Raw genomic sequence first — 17,952 nt, 5'->3', positions numbered from 1 at the left:
GCGCCCAGTCTCCTGTCCCACTGACGCCAGCGTCCACTCACCACAAGCCTACTAAGTGCCACATGTGCTATGATGCTCCCTCATCTCATCACCATAGACATCCCAGCTGGAGGTGAGTACGTGACAGATGAAAATCACGGAGGCCTAGGGAGGTTGAGACCCGCATTCCCACTGCAGTGAGGGCGTGCTTGAGAGGGACCCCACGGCTGGGCCCTCCATGCCGCTCTCCTCAGTAACCACTCCCAGACCAGAGCAGCCAGGGTGGATTTTCTTCCTCTCACTATTTTCAGCCCCTTGGCTGACCCAGCATTCCCCAGAAAGCTATGGAGTCCTGCCAGCTCTGAGGCCACAAAGCCATAAACGCACGGGACACACAGCCCATCTGTCTCTAAAGGGTCTTTTACTTGTCATGCTGGTCATTTCTAAGAGCAGATGGGTTAAGAAGGACTTGGCAAGTTATCACGAAATGACCCCTCCACTCCTCCTCCCTGGGGGAAGGCTGACTAGCGAGCAGTCAGGCCGGCTTTCTTCCCCCACTCCCTGCATTCCTGTCCCTAAGGAGCCACAGACAATCCCACCAAATATAGGCAGGAGACAGCCGCCTCCTTCCTACAGCTGGAGGGGGGAAGGGTCCTCTCAGGCCTTTCAAACCGCATGAGAACCAAACTGTGAGCTGTACTGACCCGGGCCTCGCCCATGTTGCAGGCATGTACAACACAGGTGCCCAGTGGTATCATCAGGCAGAGCTACGAATGTGCTTTCCATGGTTTTCATAAAATGATTCCAGAACCGCTATCCACACAGCTCCACTTCTCACACATACGACGTGCTTCACGGATTACACAGCATGTTCACCATGCCCCTCATCCGCTCCTCCCAGCAGCCTTGTGTGATCCCTTGAGTATGCTTCCTCATCTCCGCTTCTTAAGAAATGGAGTTTCTGAGGTTATGAAAACAAAACTTTCCCAAGAACATCCATCTAGAATTAGAACCAGGATATGAGGGCTTCAGATTCTAGAACCAGTATTTGTGCCACTATTCCACATGGGCCCCTCCAGGGATTTCTGCCTAATCTTAAAATGCAGACAGCAAATCCGTCTCTCTACAGTCCTGGGGTTCCCTATAGACAAGAAGTCAAACTTCTAACAGAAAGCTTGTACTTATTTGGAAGCCTACTTGGGATATTTCTTTTAAGTTAGTTTGTTCATGTTTTGGAAAGATTGTTCCAATGGCAATGCGGGGCATGAAGTGTAGAAAGGATTCCATGATGAGGCAGAGAAACAATTCAGTGGCTCTTACAACAGTTCAAATAAGGCATGAGGCACAACCAGAAAGGACAGAGGGAAAATGCATTGGAAAGAAATGCAAAATGAAGTCCACTCAGACCCAGGATGGAAAAAAGGGGATTAAGCATGATGGTGGTTTCTAGTTTGAAAGACTGATGAACACGGATGTCATTAACTACTGCAGAGTGGTATCTGGGGCCTGGGTGCACCAGTTTGTTTAACCATTCACCTGCTGAGCAGTCTCCGGGCTGTTTCCAGTTTCTAGCCTTTATAAATGCTGCTGCTATGAACAGATACATAGAGGCTTTTGTGTGAACATAAGTCTTCATTTCTCTGGGATAACCGCCCATGAATGTGAGTGCTGCATCCTACGGCAATTGCACGTTTATTTTTTAAGAAACTGTCAAACTGTTTTTCAGAATGGCTGTACCATCTTCCATTCCCACCAGCCAACTGTGAGTGATCCCATTTCCCCGCATCCTCACCAGCATGGTCTTGTTACTACTTTTTATTTTAGCCATTCTGACACGTGTATAGTGACGTGGCTTTAGTGTGCATTTTTCTGATGGCTGATGGCGTTGAACATCTTTTCATGTGCTTATATGTTATCTGAAATGTCTCTTCTGGTCTTTTATTCATTTTCAAAGTAGATGGTTTGGTTTCATTGCTGAATTTTGATAGTTCTTTATAAATTATAGATATGAGTCCTTTATCAGACATGTGGTTTGCAAATAGTTTCTCCCAGTCTCTAGCTCCTCTTTTCATCTTTATTTTGCATTTTACATTTTGGTCCATGATCCATTTTGAGTTAATTTTTGTACGAGGTATGAGGTTTACATCAGAGTTCAGGTTTTTTCCTATGAATAATCAGGTAGCCAGTAATTTTTTTTAAGAGACAAGGTCTCACTCTGTCACCCAGGCTGGAATGCAATGACAAGATCAGAGCTCACTGCAGCCTCGACTCCTGGGCTCAAGTTATCCTCCTGCCTTAGCCTCCTGGAGTAGCTGGGACCACAGGCAGGTGCCACCATGCCCAGTTAATTTTTTTAGTTTTTGTAGAGACAGGGTCTTGTGTCATGTTACCCAGGCTGGTCTGGAACTCCTAGGCTCAAGTCATCATCCCACTTATATGGGGCCAGGCAGTGGCACATGCCTGTAATCACAGCACTTTGGGAGGATGAAGCAGGAGACTCACTTGAACCCAGGAATTCCAGAGCAGCCTGAGCAACAGAGGGAGGCCCTGTCTCTGCAAAAAATTTTAAACATTAGTTGGGCATGGTGTTGTACACCTGTGGTCCCAGATACTTGGGAGGCTGAGGTGGGAGGATCTCTTGAGCCTATGAGGCTGAGGCTGCAGTGAGCCATGATCACACCACTAGACTCCAGCCTGGGAGACAGTGAGACCCTGTCTCCAAAAAAAAAAAAAAAAGCTAGAGCATCACTCATATTAAAGACAGATATTATCTTTTTGAACATTTAATTACAGTTATATAATGGACATGTAAAATGTCCAGTTTGAAAGTTTGAAAATATATAACTCTAAGTATTCTTACCTTAAAATTCTGATTCCTATCTAAGATATCACATACTGCTTATGTAAGTATCACAATGCCTGGACAACAACTAAAAATGTGTACGAGGGAGAAAAATGAGCATGTATGCCTATTAATTAAGGCACATTTCCCCCTTATTACATAAAAAATTCATCACTGCAAACCCCTGTGACTGTATCCAAAGCAAGCCGACAGTTGTACTTCTCTGTATTAGAAAATGCAGGGCTAAAATTCAAATACTCTACATTTCCTGAAGCCAAGGGTAGTTTACTTAAAATAAATGCCTAGGGTCTATATCAAAAATATGAAAAAGCTAGCTACTTCATAGCCATTCCAATCTACGTTCAGCTTTTCCTTTTTTAATTGACACGTAATTGTGTACTCTACATATGTATGGAGTACACATAGTGATGTTATAATACATGTAATGTATGTGATCAGTGTAATTAGCATATCCACCATCTCAATCATTTATCATTTCTTTGTGTTGGTAACGTTCAATGCCCTTCCTCCAATTATCTGGAACTATATACATATATATATTTTTTGAGACAAAGTCTTGCTCTGTTACCCAGGCTGGAGTGCAGTGGTGCAATCTCGGCTCACTGCAACATCTGCTTCCCAGGTTCAAGCTATACTCCTGCCTCGGCCTCCCTGGTAGCTGGGGTTACAGGTACCCACCACCATGCCCGGCTAATTTTTGTATTTTTAGGAGAGACGGGGTTTCACCACATTGGCCAGGCTGGTGTCAAACTCCTGACCTCAGGTGATCCATCCACCTCAGCCTCCCAAAGTGCTAGGATTAGAGGCATGAGCCACAGCGCCCAGCCTGAAACTATATATTCTTGTTAACTATAGACATCCTATGTTATAGAACACTAGAACTTATTCCTATCCAGCTATAATTTTGTATCCTTTAACAAATTTCTCCCTATCTCCCTCTTCCCCCACCCTTCTCACCCTCTAGGATCCTCTGTTCTGCTTTCAACTTCCATGAGATCCATTCTTTTTTGCCTTTCCCATAAGAGAACATGTGGTGTGTAACTTTCTGTCCCTGGCTTATTTCACATAATATCTTCCAGTTTCATCCACGTTGCTGAGAATAACAGGACTTCATCCTGTGTTATGGCTGAATAGTACTCCACTGTGTATAAAGACCACATTTTCTCTATCCATCATCTGCTGTTGGACACCGAGGCTGATTCCATATCTTGGCTATGGTGAACAGTGCTGCAGGAAACACAGAGGTGCGGATGCCCCTCCGACACTGGTTTCCTTTTCTTTGGGTATCTACACTGTAGTGGGACTGCTGGATCACACTGTAATTTCATTTACAGTTTTCTGAGGAACCTCCATACTGTTTGCCATAGTGGGTGCCCTAGCTTACGCTTACTCTTTTTCTCTTTTCTCTTTGAGAGTCTCACTGATGCCCAGGCTGGAGTACAGTGGTGCAATCTCGGCTTGCTCACTGTAGCATCCACCTCCCGGGTTCCAGTGGTTCTCATGCCTCGGCCTCCCAAGTAGCGGGGATTACGGGTGCCCGCCACTGCACCCAGCAAATTTTTGTATTTTGTAGTAGAGATGGGGTTTCACCATGTTGGCCAGGCTGGTCTTGAATTCCTAGCCTCAAGTGATCCGCCCACCTCAGCCGCCCAACAGTGCTGGGATTACAGGTGTGATCCACCGTGCCCAGATAATTTTTGTGTTTTTAGTAGAGACGGGGTTTCACCATGTTGGCCAGGCTGGTTTCAAACTCCTGACATCAGGTGATCTGCCCACCTCAGCCTCCCAAAGTGCTGGGATATCAGCGTGCGCCCCGCGCCCAGCCAGCTGCTCTAGTTTACACCCCCCTACAGGGTGTAAGAGCTCCCTTATCTCCATATCCTCGCCAGCACTTGTTATTTTTTGTCTTTTTGATAATACCCATCCTAACAGGTGACATGATACCTCACTGCAGTTTTGATTTGCATTTCTCTGATTATAAGTGATACTGAGCATTTTTTATTCACATATTTTTTGGCTATTTGTACGTCTTCTTTCAAGAAATGTCTGTTCAGTTGGGTGTGGTCACACAAACCTTTAAGCCCAGCACTCAGAATGCTAAGGCAGGAGGACAGCTTGAGCCTAGACCAGCCTAGGCAGCATAGCAAAACCCTAGCTCAAAAAAAAAAAAAAGAAAAGAAAAAGAAAAAACGAAAAAAGAAATATCTGTGTCTGTTCAGCTTTTTGACCTCCAAAAATTAAGAGCCCATTTTGGAATCGGACGACCTGCCTGATTCAGAGACAATCTGTGTTTGGTTCTACTCTGCTACTTCCTATGTGACTTTGGGAAGTTCCCTTAGCCACTTTTACCTCAACTTCCCCAACATTAACCAGGAATAAATAGCACCTGCCTCTGCTGGTTAACGCTGAGGACTGAAAGGAGAACCTCCACAACGCCACTTGACAATGCCGCCTGGTGGAAGCCCCTCAATGCTGGACTGCTAGGATCATCTGAAGCCAAGTACAACTTTCCTTTCCACTGTCCCAGGCTCACTCTACATACGATTAGCAAGGAATAGCGAATAAAGGAAACCAAAATAATTGCTTAATTTTTAATAAGAAATTTTTAAAAAGTGGGGGTGGTGGAAAAATAGGAGGGAGAGGAGGGGAAGGAAAAGCAGCCGGTCACAAGTTCTAGTCCAGGGCTCATCCCCGGCCTCCTGACTCAGGTAATCACCAGTCCCCACCTCCTGGGGAGGGGTACTTTCTCGGCTGGCTTCACCCACATGGAAGGCACTGCCACAAGTGTTCAGAAACCAGGAGCACCTTGAAATGGGCAATGTGCTTTGGGTAGGAGACCTACAATTTCCCCAAAGAAACCACGGCACAAAAGTGACCCACATAGGAGGTACCAACGGCTGTAAATACTTAGTGGCAAAAACTGATGTCATACCTTCTGTACAGGAGACACACACCCAAATAAAACTTGCCAAAATAGCAGAGAAAAAAACACAGCAGACATCCAGTGCCATTCTGTTACAGAAATATTTATATCCCAAAGCCAGGGACCTCTCTGGAACACTGTCTTTATTTCCACGTTTCATGGAAGATGTTTGAGTGTACTCACCGGTGTCTCAACAAACTTCCAGCCCCTGCTCTAAACCCTGTGGCTCCTCAGCAAAACCCAAAAACAAGCATCAGTTTTCCTTCCAAATGGGAAACTTCCTGACCTAGCGAAACCAGCATCAAACCCACTTATTATGAGATAGTTGATTACAGGCGAAGCCCTCTAGTCCAGGATGACTCCCCTCCTGCAGGAGCGGGAAGGGTGGGCACAGCACTGGCCTGCCAGACCACATCTCCAGGCAGTTTGAAACCATGGCTGCTCAGGTGAGCCATGACAAAAATCAGAACCAAGTATCTCTGAAAAGTATGTATGTCAAGAACCAGACCTCGGACCAGACTCAGCAGAAATGGATGTTGCAAGATTTGTTCAGAGACCTCCTCTCCATGCCCCCTCTCCCCGGGACCTCCCTCCTTTCACTAGGGGCCCAGGGCCAATGGACCGCTCCCTTTACCTCTAGTCCAGTGCATTTTCAGGAATAGCTCCCAGACTGTACCAGACCCTGAAATGTATTCACTGAATGCACTATTTCTTGAAATGATCGTAAATCACCTGACTATAACAATAATTGTTTTAAAAGTGTTCTCTCTCTTGGGAATCGTGCCATGAGTTTGAGCAAGCAGCTTTGCTTCTCTCTACTGCAATTCTATCATTTGCACAATGTTCACAATTACTGTGTTCACCCATAGCATTGTTGTAAAAAGCCTTAAGAACCACTTCATGTAGCCTGCCTGGAGCACAGACCCTGTCACACGGCAAACGTCCACTGAAGGTGAGTTATCTGTAGCTATTATTACCTAGCACTCCAGCGAACAAAAGGAGTCAATCAGGTCTCATTGTATCACCATGAAAGGATGTCCACGTAGACTGCAGAGTGGGAGTAGGGGGGCTCAATGTTTATCAGGCACTATTTTGTTTTTTACAAAGTGTACATATAGATTTGTAGGTACACTGGAAAAGATCTGGAAGGAAACACACCCAGTGTTAATAGTGACTACCCCAAAGACACATTCATCCAAACACACAACAGAAAAAATTCACCTTCTTTCTGTCTTCCATATCATTTGAACTATTTTCAATAAGCATCTATGGCTTTTGTAAAGTTTTTGAAAGGAATTTATTGCAATTTTTTCTGGAGAAACAAGCAGGAGCATGAAAAAGGTGGAAACAGAAGGTAAAATGGAATGGGACTCAATGGAATTGAGTCCCAGCCAGGCTCAGCAGGCACACGAACCACGGACCTCTCACTACAACTCAACACCAGCTCTCTCTTCTCTTGGTCCAATGGCCCAAGACTTAGAGATAAAATGTCTATTGTGATCACATCAATCACACCAAGGAGCTTGGAACTACCCTTCCAAACTCCTGTGGTTCTGTGTACCTGCCCGGGGCTGTTAGCTTTCCTCCTGTGTCTTCGGCTGGCCTGTAATCCCCTAGTGGTGGAAATGCACCCTGACACTTACCATCATCCCCACAACACTCAGCACCGCAGAGACCAGGGCAGTGATGCCCACTCGGACTGTGATTCTACTTATAAAGCAAAGGACCAGGGGCCAGATGCGACTTGTCTGTGGTAACTCACCAGCTGTTGCCTGAACCAGAACAAAGCCAGGTCTCCTGATGCCCAGAGAAGAGCTAGTGCCTGTCCCCCTAGAAACGTGGTGAAAATGTTTTCCTTGCTGTGAAAAGATGAACTACTGGAGAAGATGGGTGCAACTTCTCACGGAGCCGCTCAGCCCAGATCAGCAGGCAACAGGGCTGCCAGATGAGACACTCAGCCCAGATCACTAGGAAACAGGGCTGCCGGATGAGACACTCGGCCCAGATCACGAGGACACAGGGCTGCCGGATGAGACACTCGGCCCAGATCACTAGGAAACAGGGCTGCCGGATGAGACACTCAGCCCAGATCACTAGGAAACAGGGCTGCCGGTTGAGACACTCGGCCCAGATCGCCAGGAAATAGGGCTGGCGGATGAGACATGGGGCCCAGATCACCAGGAAACAGGGCTGCCGGATGAGACACTCGGCCCAGATCACCAGGAAACAGGGCTGGCGGATGAGACATGGGGCCCAGATCACCAGGAAACAGGGCTGCCGGATGAGACACTCGGCCCAGATCACCAGGAAACAGGGCTGCCGGATGAGACATGGGGCCCAGATCACCAGGAAACAGGGCTGCCAGATGAGACACTCGGCCCAGGTCACTAGGAAACAGGGCTGCCGGATGAGACACTAAGCCGTCCACCAGAAAGCAAATCTGGCAAGGCAGTGGAGGGAAATTCACACGGGTTACCCCGGCCCAACGGCAGCAACATGAACAAAACAAAAAATACCTGACTGGAAAGTCGTAGCCTGGCTAGCAAATTCGAAACAGAGCCACAATCTCCTAGCAGCACACATCACTGCAACACAGAGCTTCAGTCAGTATGTGCACGCTTTAAGTAGAAATGTAAAATGTCCGTGTTTTTGGAACAAGGGGGCTATTTTTGTGTGTGTGTGATGTTAAACAAAACAGCTGAGAAGAAACTGTTGGCAAGGAAATAGAAATAGGCGCCCTTACACATTGACAGTGAGATAACAGTATGGCCCTAATGGAAGGGAATCCAGCAACACCCATCAACATTTAAAATGCGCAGAACCCTGGATCCCACAATTCCATTTCTAGCAATGCATCCTATGAACATATTCTCACAAATATGCAAGAATTACGTACAACTCAGCATTGATTAATCCAAACGGTTGGGAACAACCTAAATACTTACCAGTGGGGAACTGGTGGAGAACAGTGTTTATCTTATGCCAACATCTATGTTTTTAAAAAGAAGACACATAGGCTGGGCACAGTGGCTCACGCGTGTAATCCCAGCACTGAGAGGCTGAGGCAGGTGGATCACGAAGCCAAGATATCCAGACCATCCTGACCAACATGATGAAACCCCGTCTCTACTAAAAATACAAAAATTATCTGGGTGTGGTGGTGCACGCCTGTAGTCCCAGCTACTCAGGAGGTTGAGGCAGGAGAATCGCTTGAACCCGGGAGGTGGAGGTTGCAGTGAGCTGAGATCACGCCAGCCTGGTGACAGAGCAAGACTCTGTCTTGGAAAGACAAACAAACAAACAAAAACTGGCAACAGTGGTCACAGGGCAGTGATGGGAGTAGGACTTCCTTTCACTCTCCAGGACCTTTTGAATGCCGCTCATATTACATATTCAAACTATATGACTACAGTAAGTATTTTCAAAGTAACTATGAAAAACTGGGGGAATAATGATATCTAACACACAGGACTGCTGTATAATTAAAGGATGAAAAACATTAAGCACTATCAGAGTTCAAAGGAAGAAAGATTAATTCTAGCTTGGATGTCAGAGCGGGGATCATGTAAAGGAAGTGAGTGTTTCAAGTCTTGAAGGATGGAGAAGATTTAAAGAGGCAGAAGTGTGGAGATGATGTCCCAGATGGAGATAAGAACATAGGCGAAGACGATGTCCCAGATGGAGATAAGAACACAGGTGAAGAAGATGAAGAGATGAGAAGGTATAAATTCTAAGTGCAGTTCTCAGGCTGGGCTTCAGAACAGGGCTTAGGCAACAAGCTGGAGTGCAAGGCTGATGGTGGGAATGGAAACACTGAAACCCAAACTTGCATATCACGCCCAGATCATGAGCCTTGAATGTCAAGCCAGGGAACCCGTCCTTGATCTTAACAACAAAAAATCACTGGGCCGGGTGCGGCGGCTCATGCCCGTAATCCAGTGCTTTGAGAGGCTGAGGCGAGAGGACTGCTTGAGGCCAGGAGTTTGAAACCACTCTGGACAACACAGCAAGACTCTGTCCTTACAAAAAATTTAAAAATTAGCTAGGCAGGATAGCAAACCTGTAGTCCCAGCTACTCAGGAGGCTGAGGCAGGAGGATCACTTGAGCCCAGGAATTTAGGGTTACAGTGAGCTGTGATGGCGCCTGCATTCCAGCCTGAGCAACAGAACAAGGGCATGCCTCAAAAATAAAATAAAATGAAATAAAATCACTAAAAGTTTGTATAAAGTATAAAATCATACCATATATGATTTAATCCAGATATATAATATAAATTAGAGGGGAAAAGAGAAATTAGGAAGCTATTATAAGAAGACAAGACTCAACTAAGACATGAGCAAAAGCCCTGGGCTCACAGCGCTATCTTTATATAAAGGAATGAACTACCACATTTATTTTCATGGCATCACCAACTTAAATACAGGCTACATTATTCTGGAACCATCTCTGTATCAGTCAAATCAGATGGCCATAATACCACAGGCAAATACCATAAAAAACACCATAGGCTGTGTGGTTTAAACATTAGTCTATTTGTCCAAGATCAAGGTGTCGGCCAACTCAGTTCTGGGACAGGGACCTCTTCCTGGCTTGCAGACAGCCACCTTTCTTCTTGTTTCCTCACACGGGGGCAGTGGGAGCTCTCTGCTTTCTCCTCTTTTTTTTTTGAGACAGACTCTCGCTCTGTCACCAGGCTGGAGTGCAGTGGCACAATCTCAGCTCACTGCAACCTCCGACTCCCTGGTTCAAGCAACTCTCCTGCCTCAGCCTCCCGAGTAGCTGGGATTACAGGCACGTGCCACCACACCAAACTAATTTTTGTATTTTTAGTAGAAACAGGGTTTCAGGCTGGTCTCAATCTCCTCACCTCGTGATCTGCCCACCTCGGCCTCCCAAAGTGTTGGGATTACAGGTGTGGGCCACCACACCTGGCCTGGTTTCTCTTCTTCTAAGGGCACTAATCCTGTCAGACCAGGGCCCACGCTCATGACCTCATCTAACCCTAATCACCTCCCAAAGGTCCTATCCCCTAATACCATCACACTGGCAGTTAGGGCTCCAGTACAAGAATCTGGGGGAGACATAAACATTCAGTTTATAACAATGTCTTTTCAATCCTGTTGAAAAAACAACCAACTGAGTAGGCGAAGAAGTACCTTATATGTAAACAAGTCAGGACTTTTCATATTGCTGCTAACATATTAAGGTCAATTTAAAATGTCTGATAACAAGAGTCAGAAGCAGAGATAAATGAAAGTCAGTTACTCTGCATTTTAGACCCACATTGAGCTGTCTTTCAATGACATTGTGGCACAAAGAACACTGCTTTCTATTCTCGGTTTTGTCACCAAAAAAGCTGGAACATTTCCCTGTGTTTCCATTTATCTCTAAAATCACTAGGCTGACCTAGCAGACCTCCAAGGTCCCTTCCATTCACAAATTCCACAAATAACTTCCTACCAACAGAGGCTACACAAATAAACTACACTGACGAGGGGGAAAGCTAACACCAGCAAACAATGAGATGCACACAAGACAAGACGTATAGAGAACTGGGTCAACCACAAACTGGTGGACGATGAGCCGGCGGTGGATAAAAACACATTCCCTAACGATGGACAGACAGGCAGTGGTGCCGAGGTAGTATTGTTGAAGATCTCCTGTTTTAAATCTTCAAGATAAATGGCCCAATTGTTTGTATTCATTCTGATTAAATGTGAACGTGAAAACTTCCTCCAGGGGACACAGACATCTAAAAAGTTCCCAATGTATCCAATTTGTCATTTGATATTTTTAATGACAAGAGAAATGAGGGACTGAATATACAAACAGACCATGCCTGATCATATGTATAAAGACAGAACTCAGACCACAACCTGTAGCTGCCCACCTAGGAAACCAACCCCCTATCTACAGTAAACAGCCAGGAGGCCAGCCAGGCTAGCACATCAGACAGGAAGCCAGACTGCTCTCTCTCCATACCAACCCAGAAACTAAACCGCAACTCTGTCCCACGTGGCCAGGACTTGACTCAAAACTAACAGCCACCCTAATTTTGGCACTTGTTTCCCAGGTAGGATCATTCAGAGAAAGCCAAATATGCCCCTAACCAATCACATAGGACACCCCGCTTCTGCACAGCCATGTCCAGCTCCCACAACAGCCTCCACTGGGAGCCGTTCTTTTCCATCCTGAAGCTTCCCCACTCCTCATCTGCCACTCACTTGCATGTCAGTCTCTGCCACACGCAAGTGACGGTGCCGACTCCCTTACCACAGCAGCTCTGAGAAAGTCGCCTCTGCCTGTCTCATGTGGGCGGCCTTCCTTTATTTCCCCCAAAGAATAAGTCTTAAATGAGGGGATTCCCTCTATATGGCCAAGCTACACAATTCAGAAGCCCAGCATGGCAGATTCCAAGCCTGGAAAGACCATACACCCCTCAGGTCCTCTTTCCACAAAACACAGCTTCCTGAGTCCTTCAGTCACTCCCCGCCAACCAGGGAAGGAACCACGTGTTATGGAAAGATCAAGGGCCTTGAAGTCAAACTTCTGAGTTCACCAAGTACTTCATCTTTCCATTTAAGAGATTACATGGCCTTGGCCAGGCGTGGTGACTCACACCTGTAATCCCAGCACTTTGGGAGGCTGAGTCAGGCGGATCACCTGAGGTTGGGGGTTCAAGACCATCCTAACCAACATGGAAAAACCCCGTCCCTACTAAAAATACAAAATCAGCCTGGTGTGGTGGCGCATGCCTGTCATCACAGCTATTCGGGAGGCTGAGGCAGGAGAATCACTTGAACCTGGGAAGCAGAGGTTGTGGTGAGCCGAGATCGCGCCATGGCACTCCAGCCTGGGCAAGAAGAGCAAAACTCTCTCTCAAAAAAAAAAAAAAAAAAATGGTGTGACCTTGAATAATCTTCTTAACTTCTCTAAGCCTCTATCTTCATCTTCAATAAAATAATTTTACCTCCAAGATTGCATTAAATGGAATCCCACATGTAAAACAGCTGACAAATATTAGGGGCCCAACAGCTGTGCGCTCCTACTGCCACCCCACTTTACCCCAAGGGAGAAGCACAAGATGTCCAGAAAAAGCCTGTTGATCCCTACACCTCAGCATCCTGTGTTCACACAAGGCACAGTGGTATCCAGACTTACCGGGGTCGCCCAAATACAAGACATGTTTTGATTTTTCAACTTAGGTACACATGGCTTCTAACATTCACCATATATGATCCACAATTTAGAAGAGATTTTCCTACACTACCCCGAGGTTCTATTTTAGCAGACTTAGATGTGCCATAATAGCTCACTCTCTTAAGCCCTCTTCAGTATCAAAAACAAAACTTTAATCTGTAACACAGTTATCAGCAGTGAAAGTGGAAAAGGTACCTATGAGTCAAAATGACCCTCTGCTCTGCCCCGCCCCACAAAAAGCCGTTCAGGAGTATTTGGGCTGGTTATGAGAATGTTGTCTGTATTCCCAGGGACAGACAAATGCCTACCCTGGTTAGAAGCTGCGCTGCTCAGCCTCCAGGGTAGAAAGCTCCCCACACCCTCTACCCAAGGAGAAGAGAAGCAAATGGGGTGGCCAGGCTCCAGGATGTGGACTGTTTTGTGTGGTTTCTGCAGCCCAGGTCACCGCCATGGGTGAAGCTCTTCCTTCCTTCTTTTCCACCCAAGTGGCCAAGGTCCTATGGCTGCTGTAGGGCCTCTTCCCTAGGATGAGTCAGCCCAGCCATTCCCCTTCTTTTTTTTTTCTTTTTTTTTTTTTTGAGACGGAGTCTCACTCTGTCATCCAAGCTGGAGTGCAGTGGCGCAATCTTAGCTCACTACCACCTCTGCCTCCCGGGTTCAAGCAATTCTCCTGCCTTGGCCTCCCAAGTACCTGGGATTACAGGCGCCTGCCACCACACCCAGCTAATTTTTATATTTTTAGTAGAGACAGAGTTTCAACTTGTTGGCCAGGCTGCTCTCGAACTCCCGACCTCAGGTGATCCACCTGCCTCGGCCTCCCAAACTGCTGGTATTACAGGCATGAGCCACCGCGTCTGGCCGAGTCAGCCCAGCCATCCTGACTTTTTGTTCTGGCAAAATTACTCTCTTCCACGTCTACCTTCCAAGTAGCTAAATCAGAGATCTGGCCTTGGGGCAGGCTTGAAGAATCCCTATTTTAGTCCTCAAGAGGTCCTAACAGGGTCTGGGACAATTCCAAGGCTTGTGTTCTTAAAGAGGAAAGAAACCTCATATACACAGCTGTCGCAGAGCTCAGGCGAGCCCGTATCGGAGGCAAGGCTTGGGAGGCGGCCCTAAGGTTTGGGTGTGCATCTATGGTAACAGCTAAGAGATCTGAAGCCAGCTGTCTGGGTTCAAACCTCAATTCCAACAGCACTGGCTGTGTGATGTTAGACAACGTCCCCAGCCTCTCTGTGGTTCCGTTTCCTCACGGTAAAAGGGCCACAATAATAGAGCTGCTCTCAAAATTAAGTGAATTAGTGCATATAAGGTATTCAGAACAATGCTTGGTACATGGAGGAGTTCAACAGACACGTATTGAACAGAGTAACTCAGCAATTAGTAAATATACTCATGCAGGCCAGGCGCGGTGGCTCACGCCTGTAATTCCAAAACTTTGGGAGGCTGAGGTGAGAGGGTCACTTGAGCCCAGGAGTTTGAGACTAGCATGGGCAACACAGCAATATTCTATCTCTAAAACGGTGTTTGTGTAACATATATGTATATATACACTCATATATTCACAGTGTATTTATAATATACAAAATAGTTGGAATACAGACTTAACTATTCACAATGGTTACTTCTAGAGAAGGGGGAATGCAAATTTCAGCGTTTTACCCCACACATATATTCTTGTATCATCTGAAATATTTAAGCCAATTGTATGTATAAATTTGCCCTGAAACACATAGCAGAACAATGTAGTTTTGACACAAAAATCTTCAAATCATGATGGAATTGTTCTGTGAAAGTTAGAGAGATGAAAAGTCTCCCTCCAGCCTAAATGCTCTTTCATATGACCTATGTTACACACACCAATGCAGACACCCCAATCCTTTCCCCACTGTCACAAGAATTTTTCAGTGAACTGCATTCCCCTTTACAAACTAGATGATAGTTAGAGTTACCAGGCAAGAACGTGGATCCAGTTCTGCTTTTTCAAAGCCCAATGTTCCTCACATAATAGCAATGCATTCTTCAACCGGTCAACTGCCCCCAACACCTGAGCTCTCTGTTGTACACAACTCAGCGAGGCCTGGGAGAAAGCAGGTGCAAATTTCACTTACTCAGTAACAACACATCCCGCCTGATTCCTCTGCTGGGCTAGTTCTCAAGTCATCTTTTTCTAAGCTTTCATTCGGCTCTACCACACATACCTAGGCTGGGTCAAATACTTTACCAGGCTTTTTTTTTTTTGAGACGGAGTTTCACTCTGTCGCCCAGGCTAGAGCGCAGTGACACCATCTCAGCTCACTGCAACCTCCGCTTCCCGGGTTCAAACGATTCTCCTGCTTCAGCCTCCCAAGTAGCTGGGACTACAGGTGTGCCACCACACCCAGCTAATTTTTGTATTTTTAGTAAAGATGGGGTTTCACCATATTGGCCAGGCTGGTCTCAAACTCCTGACCTCGTGATCCGCCCGCCTCAGCCTCCCAAAGTGCTGGGATTACAGGCGTTGAGTCACCGCACCTGGCCTACTTTACCAGTTTTATTCCTGAATTAAACCTGTTATTACTATCGATAACGTCAATCAGTGCCATTTCATTCACCGTATGACACACACACACAAAGCACTTCATACTCGCTCCACCTATCTGCTTTTCTGCAATGGCCACAGTGTTCCCCATCTTACATGAGAGGCACAGACAAAGACAATGACTTCTCCAAGGTTCTGTAATTCACAATCAGTGGCAGAACCAACATGCCCAACCAGGTCTGGCCAAAGCCTGTGTTTCAGCCACACCACCTGGTTGCTGCCCCGAAGGTTCAGTGGGCAAGTAACAGATCACTCCGATGGCAGAGGCTTCAGAAATGCCCTCCGCCATGGTACAAGGGACGGTTCGCTCTCAGGAGGGGAGGCAGGGGTGGGAATCAGCACACAGTTCTGCTAGGTTTCTCATGCAGGGCACAGACTATATATTTTGTGCCTTGCTTTGCAGGTGAAATGTCTCCTGCCCCCTGTACAACAGCTTTCTTTGTCCTCTCCACATAAAAGTACAACTGAGTTCCTCAGGGGCAGGCAGTGATCACTGCCCTGTGCCACACCTGACTGATGTCCAAACAGGCGGACACACAGGCTCTTCTCTTATGGCCCAGGCTGCCCCCATCTGCTAAGCATCAAAAACTACACACAGGATTTGCAGAATATTAATGACACGGAGGTGACTGCTTTATCTCTGTTGAAAACTTACTGCACTGTCCTAAAAAAGAGAATTCAGGAAAAGCTGAGCATTTGAGGCTGGCTGGCTGTAATCTTCAGCTGCTGAGAAAGCCTCAGCTGCTCGGTTCCACTGTGGAAATCCAACTCCTCCCTCAAAGTCCAACTCAAGTACACCTCCACTGTGGTGCCTGTCCCTTCCTCCCTTTCAGAAGCACGTGTTCCCTCTGCAGTCCCAGAGCATTCTATCGTCACCTCTGGAGCCACACTGTCCCAGCCTACAGCCAGCTCAGTGCACAGCTGCCTCTCCCTGTGTGTACCTGCAGGCCCCACCTGGGCTGGAAGGCTGCCTCCTTCTCCTCCACACAGAGGCGGCACTCAGGAACTACTGAAGGAGGGAGGGAGTGGATGAGGAAGATCACCCAAGGGCCACAGGGAGTGGCCTGCAGCTCCCAGCAGGAACAGCCCCTGCCCTGCCAATCCGGAGGTGCTGGCTCTGTTCTCAGCAGGGCCGCTAAAAGCTCCGTTATAATAGCTCTAGGCCACAGCGATCAACTTGGTGTCAGGCCCTAAAGACACCAAACATCCTAACAAATAAAGAGGCCGCATAAGCAGCATGCTGGTTAAAAGCACAGGCTTCACAGTCAGAGCTTGAATTCCACTTATGTGACCTTGAGCAAGTTACTCAATGCATCAATCTCATTTTGTCACCGGCAATCACACCTGTAATCTCCGCACTTTGGGAGACTAAGGCAGGCGGATCACGAGATCAAGAGATGGAGACCATCCTGGCTAAAATGGTGAAACCCCATCTCTACTAAAAATAGAAAAATTAGTCGGGTGTCGTGGCAGGCACCTGTAGTCCCAGCTACTCAGGAGGCTGAAGCAGGAGAATCACTTGAACCTGGGAGGTAGAGGTCGCAGTGAGCTGAGATCACGCCACTGCACTCCAGCCTGGGCAACAGTGCGAGACTCCATCTCAAAAAATTTTTTTTAAATAGGGCATAGAACTTTCTCCGAGTGGAAGAAGAGAAATGCACACAGGGAAACTGGAGAGCCTGACCAGGTCCCTGGCCTAGCTAGTCCTGAGCTGATAGGACCACATGCAAAGACCAGATAGAGGCCTCAGGAGCTGAGAGCAGCCCCAAACAGACGGCCAGCAAGGGAACAGACACCTCAGTCCTGCAACCACAAGGAACTATATTTGGCCAAAAGCACTTGGAAACAGTTCTACAGTGAGGAATGCAGCCCAGCCCACGTGGTGATTTTTGCCCAGTGACACCCACGTCAGACTTCTGCCCCACAGAACTGTGAGATGATACAATTTCAATTGGTTTAAGCCACTAAATTTGTGGAAATGTGGTAAAGCAGCAACAGAAATGAATGCAGTGATTTACGTGGAAACCCCTAGAAGAGTGTCTGGCATGGTGTTGACACCTTACAATCGTTTCCTGATTTCCTTACATCGCAAGGCAGGGTTGGCCACACTCCATCCAAAACAATAGATGATAGACTTGTTCTGACAAAACAGATTCAGTGAATTATAAATGGCCCAGAACACCTACAAATTTCAGGTTTCAGGTAAGTGATTGCCTTTCCTTTCACTTAGAAACCTCCTAATGCTCATCTTACTGATAAACTCTAAGTACCAGGCAGGAGACTAAACACCAGACAAACCCAGCCCCAGATGCTCCGAGGGAGCCCATCCCAGCACTCACTCCGCTGCACTGAAATGATGTCCAGGTCAGTTGATCCCACTAGACCAAGAACTCCAGCTCACCAGTGCT

General features: G+C 46.8%; 1 protein-coding gene across 1 annotated transcript in view; it reads right to left on the bottom strand.

Annotated features, from left to right (window-relative positions):
- Nucleotides 1–17,952, bottom strand: part of LOC139356497 (SH3 domain and tetratricopeptide repeat-containing protein 1-like) — a 52,041-nt gene that overhangs the window by 30,048 nt on the left and 4,041 nt on the right. Inside the window, exons 2-3 of the mRNA XM_071070585.1 lie at nt 16,486–16,702; nt 7,670–8,081 (exon numbers count right to left, since the gene is read on the bottom strand). Of these exons, the coding sequence (XP_070926686.1) occupies nt 7,670–8,081; nt 16,486–16,702 (629 nt within the window). The remainder of the gene's footprint in view (nt 1–7,669; nt 8,082–16,485; nt 16,703–17,952) is intronic.

The sequence above is a fragment of the Macaca nemestrina genome, chromosome 10, assembly GCF_043159975.1.
Source record: "Macaca nemestrina isolate mMacNem1 chromosome 10, mMacNem.hap1, whole genome shotgun sequence".
Taxonomy (NCBI): domain Eukaryota; kingdom Metazoa; phylum Chordata; class Mammalia; order Primates; family Cercopithecidae; genus Macaca; species Macaca nemestrina.
Note: the sequence above shows the minus strand (reverse complement) of the source record. Positions and strands in the feature narration are given on the sequence as shown.